The 12,149-nt window shown below is 38.7% G+C and overlaps 1 protein-coding gene across 1 annotated transcript in view; it reads right to left on the bottom strand.

The window, feature by feature from the left end:
• APBB1IP (amyloid beta precursor protein binding family B member 1 interacting protein) overlaps nucleotides 1–12,149 on the bottom strand; it is a 67,270-nt gene that overhangs the window by 32,125 nt on the left and 22,996 nt on the right. Inside the window, exons 5-7 of the mRNA XM_080386000.1 lie at nucleotides 9,713–9,790; nucleotides 6,782–6,941; nucleotides 3,111–3,232 (exon numbers count right to left, since the gene is read on the bottom strand). Coding sequence (XP_080242126.1) covers nucleotides 3,111–3,232; nucleotides 6,782–6,941; nucleotides 9,713–9,790 — 360 coding nt within the window. The remainder of the gene's footprint in view (nucleotides 1–3,110; nucleotides 3,233–6,781; nucleotides 6,942–9,712; nucleotides 9,791–12,149) is intronic.

Here is a 12,149-nt window from a genome sequence, read left to right on the forward strand (position 1 = left end):
TTCAAAATATTTAAGCATAAAACTCATTATAGCTGTCCAGTTATGAAAGATATTAAAAATTCTTACTCCATCTCCTTCTCATGCTGTTTAGTACTCTTGCTTTTTGGAAGAAATACAACGCCAATTCAGCCTATGGGTTCTCCATTGGAAGGTACAGCTCTTGCTTTTGGCTTACATACAAGGGAGCAGAAGCATAAAGTACTCGCTGTACAGATTTTCATTAATTTTCACAAATACTGGCCCAATAGTAAAAAACAAAAAACCCCACATGCACATTTGAATTTATCCTGTCTGCTTGTATCAGCAAGAGAGAAACAAAGGAAATCAAAATACATGCAAGCAAAAATCAAATAGTGTTCTAAGAGTGTAACCTGCATTTACAGTCAAATTTAGATTCAGCTGCCCCTTACAAAAAACCCTGTTTAAATGAAGCAAATTAATTTCCTACACTTTTCTTTTTTAGTCTCTTTTAGCTGAGAATTCTTCTTTGAGCTTTTTAAAAAGAAGTGTTGAGACCTGACAATCTTTCCTTTCAAGAGTCTAGCATAGCATTACTCAGCCACATGACAAAGCATCACCTCTCCTATGTTATTTGCACATGTACCATTATGTATTTTTGTTTCAGTCCTTAGTCATAGACCTGTGATGCTTCATCTCTGTAGATGAGTCGCTGATACCATTCATTAAATAGTGGAACAGTCTTTTACTGTGAGTTCGCTGTAGGGTAAATTATATCATGGTGAGGAAAAGGACAAAAGTATGCCTGTCTTCATGAAGAGGGGAATACCTGATGATTTTGCAGATACTTCTTTCTAAAATGTATTTTAAAAAATAACACTTTAATAAGTGTTAATTTAATAAATAACACTAAAAAAATGTCTTCAGAGACAAAACTGCAGAAAAAGAGTACTGCATGACAAGAATGACAATCTTCAAAAAAAGCCACTGGCGTTAGCTGAGCAGCATGTTGCTAGCACAAAGAGGATAAATCCTGTGTTTCAAAACCTCCGTTCCTCCCCAGAAAATGAAACACATTTAATTAATTGTTGTTTAATCTATACCAGGCATATAACTAGTTCACAGAAAGAAACAATGAATATCAGGCACAGGTCACAGACCTTCTCCAGAGGCCTACTTGCTTTACCAATGCATCTGGATACCTTTATAATATTTAATTTTTAAGCATTTAATTGCATCAAACCTCTACAATGAAAATTTTGTATCACTAGTTTGTCTAAGAATAAGTTGTAGGCACCTGGCCACTTTTTTTTTCCAGAAAAATATCTGCAGAAAAGTAACTGTGAGATCTCCACAGACAACCTCCAACAGAATGAGCACTAAGTAAGACCAACAAGGAATCCAACTGCTGCTGCATGACCACCACAGGCTGTGTCAAAAAAAGCATTCTGCTATTTCTGCGCTCACAGAGCGAGTTTATGAGGCAACCTTGACCGAGCTAGGAGGAGGCTGAACATACTGAGAACAGAGTATCAGAGCACTGGATTTCAGTTTCCCATTGGTTACACCAGTTTTCCTAGGTAGTTAGGTAATCATACACCCTGCCCCCCACCAACTCAGCATTTCCACTTGGTTTACCTTTTCAGGGTCTCACTCAAGACCATGTATTTGACCATGTTTCATTATGTAGTGTGAGCTCTGTCTGTACAATACTGTAATTTTCTGCCAAAAGCACAAACCATTGATAGGACTGTACTATTCTGCCTGTCTCACAATGTTTGAATTTACTAAGCCTGACAGATGGCTAGGCTTTATTACTGGCAAAATATTTCAGTAGCGTGATAGCTGCAACTGATCCAGTTTCCTTAGGCTGTTCATTTTAGAGCTTATCAGAGAGACTGAAGCTCAAGGACTACAGACATGTCCAGATCAAGCTGAGCATGTCCTGAGATGGGAGGACAGAGCAACACACTCTCATTCTGGTTTTGGTTTAAGTCATATTCATTTCTAAAGTTCACTGCAATCAAAATGCCCAGAATCTTCATCAAAGGTTTATTTCCTATGGGAGGCTCACAGCCTTGACGTAAGCCGTTTGCCCAAATAACACCACTAGTGATAAAAATCAAATGTGCAATTGAACCTCTACTGCTAGGTATGTTTATGTGCATTAGGAAGTATGACATTGAGCCATCGTGTACGTTTTACTTCCAAACTTGGCTTTGCTGTTTCTTATTAAAATCACATCGATCCATGTACGCTACACAACAAGTTTTTTTCTTTCCCTGACTGAAGATACTTGTTATGTCAATGAAGGAAACTTTCTCTCTGCAGGTTTTATTCGAAACACTAGCTCATTCTAAAAGAAAACAAACTTCCTAATGAGTAGCTTGGTGAGCTTTGCTGCCAATTTATATATTTAACTCATTTTTTCAGCAATGCTGAATTGCTCATTTTTCTCTTGCTGCCCTCAGGAACAAACCAGATGCTCAGCAAGCTAATGACGAGAGGAAAAGATCTAGTGCCTCAGAATCCATCAACTGTATGTGCCAGGGTGTTTGTAAATACAGTTTTGACCACATTATCACAATAAATAAATGATCTGCGTATAGACCTATCCTGAATAATTTGATGCAATTCAGTGAGCAGATCCTCCTTTTGCAAAGTTAGTGTGCACAAGTCACTGTTCACCCAACTCTTCTCCCCAGTCTAAATGAAATCCAGATAAACCCTCTGTAGTACTCAACATTCTCTCTATGAGGTTTCACATAAAATTGGCAAAAACTGGCCCTTCAAGGAAATGTTGATCTTCATCATTAGAAATAGTGGAGAAACTGTAATAATGACAAGGCCAGGTTTTTACAGCTGTTCCATCTCACCCCAGTTCTGAGAGCTGTGCTTAAGCAACAGCTTGTACCATGCTTCATTTTTTACCACTGCAGACAGGATTTTAGAACAGTATCAGAAAAGAACAGAAAGCCCTAATTTTCAGATCCTTGCATTCAATGTACTGGGCTTTTTTTCATTGAAATTACAAGTTTTGCTTTCTCTAATTCTGAATGGACAGAGCTGAAAGCAAACTAATAATGCAACAGGCAGCATACAGACTCAATGACATCATTTTAGACTCTTAGCTGAATACCATGTTAGCTTACCTGGGGATTTTTAAATAAAGCATATTTTTCACTTTTTTCCAAAAACAGAATCTTATTCTCAGTGTCTCGAGTCCAGTCTGATAACACTTCAACAACATTTTCATGGTCTTCGAAAAACCTTTCTGAAGAGACAGAACAGGTAACATAAGACACTCAAACTCTCTCTCCCCTCTCCCGAGGCTGCAGAAATTCCTGTATAAGAATGTAATCATTATCTGATGTCCACTCTGAGCTAGACAGTCCAGCACTCTTTTCCACTGCACAGAAGGGAGCAAAACCACATGAAAATAGTGTCATGTGGAAGGGCAAATCGGTTGCAGAACATGCCCTCTGTAGCCTTGGCATGCTCCTGGATTCCTTCTGCATCTCTGTGCTGTGGCCTGAAGACTGCCAAGGATGGAAACAGTGACCCACTGGGAGCAGCTGGTTACACCCATGTCTCTCAGTGGCTTTCTGCTTTTGGTTTTTAAGGTTTGCAGTATGATTAGGAGGAGGGTTATATATTCACTTTAGCTACTGAATCGGGGAAAAAATAATCAGAAAAACTTATTTCCTTGTTTTTTTACTTACTGAAACAAATGAAAAATTGCTTTTTGTCAGGAGGAAGAATTCTATGCAATGAAAAAAAATGTTTGTTTCAAACAACTGTATTTAAAAACAGAAATAGCAAAACTGAGGAAACAGGAAGACAGACTGAGAACTGATGTGAAGATACGCTGGTTTCTTAAAAACCTCACCAGAGATGTGGGAGACCTAGTGTCAGTTCTCTCCCTTCCTGAGATAATCTGAACCCATATCCTCCACCCAGGAAAGCCACAGGGTATGCTAAGGTTATGTGACTCCAATCTCTTCTTCTGCAGTTTCACTTGTATAAAGTAGCTGAACAGTCACATAAAGCCCCTGTGGAAGGGAAAGGAATTGAGCGTAATTTGCCAGGTAATTTTGGAAGGATCCAAAATGAAATTTTCTACAAATTCAGTATTGGGGGAGGGAATTAACCCAGCTTCAATTTTCAGTATGATTCTGGCCATTTCCTGTGAACAGCTGTACTCTCATTTCAGTGTTCTGTGGTGATCACCTCTTGCAATAGCCTAGACTAGCCTGGTGTAAGTGGAGATAACAGAGCATACATTTTGTAGGCTTTTTTTAACACTTCTTGTTACTTTTGACAAGGGTTCAGTATGTCCCATCAAAACTAAATTTTGTGAATTAATTATACTCACAAAATGAGATTAGCTTCAGGGCCAGTTCACGTGGACAGTAACTTTTAACAACACAAGCAATGTAACGCTTCTCATTTAGCAAGTGATACTTCTGCAATGTACTGGAACTATAAAGCATTATATAAAACCTAAGTAACGGTTTGAAGCATAAACAGTATCTTACAGTCCAGGATTGCCATAAAATAATTCTCAGGTTGTAACACTAGTTTTTTAATACTAACTTTTCCCACATATACTTTTGTTTGTTCATTTGCAGTACCAGGCTTTTCTAAAATAAAAAGTATGATATGACCATCCTCAGGAGGGTCATTTTTATAATTATTGTTACAAAAGAAGTGTCAAGTCTGGATGCCTATCATAAGGCAATAATCTATTGCAAAACACATGCTGGTATGTACAGGTCAGTGTTATATCACCATCTCACTAACTGAGATTATTTGTGATATTTAACATGCAATTAATCTAAAACTGTAGTTTATTTTATTTGCAATGATTGTCTTTCAAAATAACAATATAAGACACTCTGTCAAGGATCTTACGATACAGAACTAGCTTGGACTTTCAGTTCAGCCTGAAGTATTTGCTGCTTAGATTTGCTTCTTAAAAATAGTTTTATTTCCTTGAATAGTAACATGGAAAACAGACAGAAAGGGAAAGTGCAGGAAAGCCTGTCTTCCAGGTATGCTGATAGTAACGGAGCTATCTAGAACTGCCAAGAAGTATACTGACAAGAATAAAGAATAGTTCACATTGTTTTGATTTTGAACAAAATTAACTGCATGTTGCTGTGCACTGGAAGCAGAAGAAAGAATACGTACCATTCCATCCATATCGAAATTCCCTTCTGCAAACAAAAAAGCTCCATTTGCAGCTGATTTGGGCCTGATGATAGACCTCTGCACCAGGAGTTCATAGACTTTTCCTTTTTTCCTGAACCAACTACTGATTTATTTCCTTTCCTGCTCTTCTTCTGTCCTGGTTTTTACAATCATTTTTATTCACTATGAGAGTAGTTCCTTACTATACAAATACCCTAATGCTAACCCAAAGCACCTAGCTTTAGCTGACACTACAGTAACACAAGTAATTTTTACTTAAAAAAAAAGTCTAACCATTACCCCAATTTTTGTAGCACATGATCTCCCTGAAACTTTCAGTTTTAATTGTATGATGGGGAATCCAAAATGTCTATCCAGATTATGAAGAAACACAAGTATATTCTTTGTAATGATCATGGAGACTCAAAAAACAAATCTGTTTATATGCTGTCATCCTAACACTCAGACGTATTCTCCCAAGTCACACTAGACCAGACGGAGCAATTTTCCAAGACAAGAAAAGACTCTGAAATTATTCAAAGTGATATTTGTGACATTTCTAGGGTCTAATGACATTTCCAGTCTTTTGTTAGTTAAGATAAGAAGGTACAAAAGAATGCAGCAATGTTGCTTCATGTATCATCCTAATAGAGTAGAAAGAACAGATTGGCAGTTAATGTCTCTGTCATTCCTACAAATAGATGAGTATCACCTTGCTCATGCTTTTTCCAGTCAGGCTTTTTCCAGCTATTTTTACATTTCTTTGTTTTACTTTAGCAGGATGACTATTCCTGGAGCTCTTTTAAAGTGCAATATTGACATTTAACTTTCTTTGTCCATTTTTACATCTCTGCTGGAAGACTGTAAACTGAAAATGCCAAAGGCTGACAATTGCCTGTTTCTCTAGGTCAAATGCAACCCCCAAAGAAAGTTGTAGCAATTTTCCTTTTCCTTTTGTGGCAAATACCTTTGCAGCCTGGACAATAAAATGGTTCTGAAATAACTCATAATTAGAGAATACTCCATTCTTAACCAGGCCTTGAAGCCTTTCTGAAGCAAAACTCATTAAGTTGCAGAAAACAATACATTAGATTTGCACAGCTGTTTCCTAGGGACCTGGTGGCCAGGTTAGTTACTTCCTAAATCATCAGGTTCCACCAGCAGAGCTGCAGTCTCCTCAAAGAGCAATACCCTGTTCACAACTACACTTAAGAAAACAACTATCACAAGTGGAAAGCATTAGAAATGACTGAAACGCTTCTCAGTCAGTCTTGTTTAATTACAGCATCTGTTTGGCCAGTATATAACAACCTGCTGGACAACACTTCAGTGCTGCATCCTCTCTTCGAAGAGCAGAGTGGAGTACTGATGTGTTTGAGTCTGTCACTGCCTTGACAAACAGTGAAATTCACATGGCTCCTTCATTTTGTGTGAAATAGAATAATGGAAATGGTGATGGGCAAGAAGCCTTCTACATCTGCATCATCCCTCAGCTTAAAGACTCTCACGTTCCAACGAACACCAGTGGACACGTGGGCAGGAGAAATGTTATTAATTATTTTTTAAGACTACCAATAGCATAGGATGTACTACATCTATTTGCTATACACTCTGTCACTACACCACTTACCTATTTGCAGCTCTGGGTTCATTTCATACAAACACCAGTCGACGTTGCAGTCACAATGGGTTTTCTCAAAGAGATTGTCTAAAACATCCCGTGTCACCTGACGCTCATCCACCATTAGTGACTTTGTGCTGTTATCGTACATGTGCACCTTGACAACAAGCTGAGTACAGAGTCACAGAAGAGTCAGTTAATTTCAGAAACAAGTAAAAGGCTAGTCTGAATTTGCTAACACAGATAAGAAAGATTAAGGCTGAAGGTTATTACAGATTCAAAGGCACCCTGTCCCACAGGGAGCTGAGGGAATAAAACAGCTTGGAAGCCTTCACATTATATTGCCACCAAAATAAAGACCTCTTCTCAAAAGGAGAAAATTGAGCCCTGTCCTGTACATGACTTCAGGAAAGGTGAAATTGCTATGGAGAAAAAGCAGAAGTTAATCTCTTCTCTAAATCTACTAGATGTGCCATTAAGGAAAATGCTTGATAGGGAAACCAAGTACAAAAGGACAGAGTGTCCTTAATGCAAGCTAGAAACGCAGACAACTTATTTTTAAATGAGAAAAAGAATGAAAGAATCTTGCTATGCCAACAGATATGAAATTGTATTGTACTAAGATGGGCAGTAGTCCAGCACCCACCAATAAGCAAGCAGATGGGTTACTTACACTGACCAACCTATGACACTCACTATTTCTTCATATTGTGAAGTATTTGTTAAATGAGAAACAGTGTGAACTTTTTTTCAGCGGGGAACAATGCAAGAAAATGCTGAAGTATGTAAAACATGATAAAGAACTGAAAATACATTATAAAGAAAGTATTTAAAATGCTTCATTAGTCCTGGAAACAAAAAAAAATTGTCTACAGGATCTGTACATGTATATGGAAACTGGAACTAAACTGGTGAGTTGGGAGGACTTCTCCATATAGTGTTCTTTAAATAGCTCCTTATTCTAAAATGTGTGCATAAGAAGCTTTGGTATTATAGAGACAATCTCTGTTAAAGATCAGGTCAAAGCAGAAAGTGATGATCCCCAAGAAAAAAAACTACACTATCTCTGAAAAGTAAAAGCAAATCTAACAAAAAATGTGAACTCACTTTGAATCCAACCCTTGTAAATAGCTGCCTCTCCAAAATAAGCAACTGAACCATAGGGCAGATTACAGAAAAAAAGAAATGTTGTACACGCATAATCTACACAATGTCTGGGGGCGGGGAAGAGCATTTTGTCTGGTTATAGCTGACTGCTCAAAAACATGCATCTTCCATCTTTGGAGTCACAGAATGGTTGAGATTTGAAGGCACCTTTGGAGGTCATCTGGTCCAATCCCCTGCTCAAGCGAGCCCACCCAGAGCCCATTGTCCAGGACCATGTCCAGATGGTTTCTGAGTATCTCCAAGGGAGGACACTCTACAAATTCCCCAGCAATCTGTGCCAGTGCTCAGCCACCCTCACAGTGAAAAAGTGTTTCCTGATGTTCAGTTAGAATCTCATACGTTTCTGTTTGTGTCCACTACCTCTGGTCCTGTCACTGGGCACCACTGAAAAGGGCCTGGCTCCATCCTCTTTGCACACTCCATTCACATGTTTCTATAGATTGACGAGACCTCCTTGGAGCCTTGTATTCTCTAGGCTATGCAGTCCCAGCTTTCCTCATAGGAGAGATGCTCCAGTTCCTTAATCATCTTTGTGGCCCTTTGTTCATTGGGATGGAACTCTCTAGAGCTTGGAGGAAGCGATCCTTGAATATTAACCAAGGGACACTTTCAAGCAGATTTTTGAAGAAGCCAAAGTCTGCTCTCCTGAAAGCCAAGGCTGTGAATTTCCTTTTCACCATCCTCCCTGGCTTCTGCCATCCGCTTTTGGTAAAAGAGAGAGAAGACTAGTTTCCTTGACAATTATTTAGTCAATTTGGAATTCAAGAAATAGTAATTTCATTATAGTGAAGCCACAAGAAGATTAAGCCTTACTTCTACCCTATGGTTTCAAATATTCAGAATGGGAGGAAAAAAAATGGTCTTCAAAATAGATGTTTCCTCCCAAAGAGGAATTGCTAATGCTGCAAGGACAAGAGGGTGCCCAATGAGTAGTCATAAGTTTAGTTACTGAGCTTTCTAAAGACAACATTGGTGAAATCCTCCCAACAAATTCTCTCAGAAGTAGCATTTGTACATGAATGTAAAGTACTCTGTGGGAACCATCTCAAGTTTGGGCACCCCCAAATTTATTGGAAGCTTCAACTCTTCTTGGAAGCCCTGCAGGCTCTGATCTCCAGCACCTCCCATCTTCTGTTTGAGCAAGACTGAAAGGTCATGACTTCTTCACCCACTTTTCAGAGTTACTAAGCATCTGCGGCTTCTGTTGCATTCAGCTGGAACACTAGCTTAGGATGAGTGGGCATAATTACATGACACACTGCAGCACTGTGCAGACAGTGGCAGGAAACTTTCTGATTTGTTGGTCTAAAATAACTTCTATTATCCTTGTACATTACTATACTGCTGTGAAAAGATTTAGCAAGACAACCCTCATTAATTTAATTGGGATTAGCAAAATCCACATTCACTGTAGAAGAAAAGTTTAATACTTCTGGAATCAGCACAGCATAAGTAAGCAAAGTTTTTATCTGCATTCCACTTTCTCTAAAGTAACCTATCAGAACAGCAGACTCTGCCCCAACATTGGAAAAAAAAAAGAGGCAGAGCCTTCCAAGTCCTCTTAAAAATAAGTCCCTCAGAGCTAGCATTCTCACAGAGACTTGTCTTCAGGTGGATGACAAGACAGCTCCACAGAGTATCTTTAGATGTCTCAAGTTACAGACAAAATATGAAAAAGCCTAGGAATTTTAGTAAGAACTTTTATTATTGAGAAGAATAATAGATACTTAGCTGATAACTCTTACGGTAGCATTTCACAGTTTTAAGCCTCACCTTTTTAACTTTGGCTTCCTTTAGTTTCTCCAATGCAAGTTTAATCTTGTCAGCTTTAGCCTGTGCCTCTCGTTCTTCCTGAAAAGACATGAAGATATTTGGTATACTTCTTCTTAAGTAAAGTCAGCAATTTGTGTTTACTTGAAAAGAGTTGTTTCTTGTTATTTATATCCAGAACATAAGGCTTGTCATGGGAAACTTCATAGTTACAGCTTTCCTTGAGCTAACATTCTCCAGCCAAAGCTTTGATTTACAAGCCCAGCACTTCCAATTATACAGCTCATACATGATCTGTTCTTCCAATGCTACAGGAATGTCTGAAAACTGGACTCTTCTATTTCCCTATGGATTACAGCTGATACAAAAGAGGTGGTGAAGCAAGATCTAGCCTGAATGAAACAGCACTGCAGGGCTTGGAAGAAAACTTGCTTCTCAGTAGGATTAGGAAAACTAGAATCTTTAGGATCTTATTGAAAAATTTGGCTTGCAATTATAACACTTATAATTTTAAACTTTCTGTTAAGTACATTAATTTAATTGAATTCTTTCACTTGCCACATGAGCTCTTATTGCATGCATACTTACTGTGAGGAACACCTCCTTAAATTGGATGATATGATGGGTTTTTAATCTAGTAATGGATCTAGTCATATTAACACAGACACAGTTAAATAGAGGACTCAAGTTCATTCCAGTTTTTGCTGAATGCCACAGTAAGATACCTAAAAATCTCAGCTTCACCCAGCTCTTCTTTTACAAAGCAGCTGTATCGGTATCACGCCTCTCTCAATATCAGTAAGGTCTGTGATCCAAGAAGACTCTGGATCCCGAGCTACTGAGAGTTTTAGGTACATGTACCAGATGCCAGTGCCTACTGTTGCCTCTGTGACTGGTTTATAGATTGTGACCATTGATTTTTGCCATCTGTCTTCCAGTAGTCTCCCCCAGTCACATAGGGAGTTGGAGAAGTACATTTTGGACAGCAAGTAACTGGTTTCTGGGGCTGCCTTGGACTGTTAGTACTACTGGAGGGTTTTGTTTCTTTCCAACTTTAAATCACTGCTCCTCTCCATTGAAAACTGTCTTGTCTTTGCTTTCTTGCCTCTCTGCTAATTTTTGTTGTCCCTGTTGCATGCTCGCACCTTTGCGGTTTCCTTTGTTTTGAAGGGGTAGGATTCTTTACTATGGTACCCACAGACACCCCCAGCTTCCAGTCAATGACTGTAGTTCCTGCCCTGCTTCCGCACAAGATTCTTCCCTGTGTTACCTTCGACCTCCACTCTCTACCCTGAAGTTGTAATTTTAGTGGTCTTTGGGCTAAGAGAAACCGAGGAGGCTGTAATTCATAGCAAATGCACTTGCAAGAAAATAGGCCTAACTAAGCATTGCCACCACATCCTTCTTACAGAGATATCATAGAATCATAGCAAAAAAAGAGCTAAAAAGGTTATTTTATTCATCCCAGGTTCAACTACAACTAAAGTACTCCTGACTGACGACCCTCTTGCTGAACTAAACATCTTTTATCACTTCTTCCCCTGGATACTAGCACCCTTTCAGATGTCAGAAATGAAAGGTAAGGTGTACAACCTGAAAGAGATGACTTCAAGCATCTTTGCTGTTGTCAAATTCTCCACTATAAATACCAGACAATCAGTTTTTAAATGTTCTTTTGTTTTTAGATCCACAGGTATGGAAATCTGCATTGCTACAGCTCAGAGATGCTCAACTTTCAGAACCTAAAAAAAGCTTCCATAGTTGAAGAGAAGTTGTTGGACAAAAGTGGCTTTCACAGTAAGGCTGCCTGTTCTACAGAGGGAAGAATACACAGCCTCTCCCACTGCGTCCCCCCTTTATCATCTCAAAACACCTCTCTGCAGGGAGCAGGAAAAGCATCTTAATCAAACTGGTTGAGTGTGGTGCAGGCAGGTTTTCTGCTGAAATTTTTAGGCAAGTGTAACTCAGGCTTCACCTGCATGTGACCTGTGTTAACAGAGTTCACACATTGTACAAAACTGCAACAGAGGTCTCATCTGACAGCCTTCATGTGTTCATAACGTTTGTCTTAATGTTTACTTAATGTTTATGCAAAGTAAATAGGCTATTGCATGCAAATTTTTAGAAAAATTTAACTTTTTAAGAAATGCCTTGACAGGCTAAAAGATTTGTTTTGCCACTACAGTATCATCACCACATTTTCTGGACCTTCAAACAGAAGCACATAAAAGTCATCCAGATAACATCACAGAAAAGGCAGAAGTCTTATTTAGCTTAAGGACAGTTTTTAAAAGAAACATCAGAATTGATGGAAACCTGTAAGATAGCTCTATGCTGCCCTTCCCAAAATGGTGGGATCTTTGGCCATGCTTTGCACTGATGCCAAAGCCAAGTTCTCTACAAGAAGCTAATAACTGATTAGCACTTACTAAAAAAAATT

The sequence above is a fragment of the Falco punctatus genome (genome assembly GCF_963210335.1).
Source record: "Falco punctatus genome assembly, chromosome: 4".
In the NCBI taxonomy this organism is placed as follows: Eukaryota; Metazoa; Chordata; class Aves; order Falconiformes; family Falconidae; genus Falco; species Falco punctatus.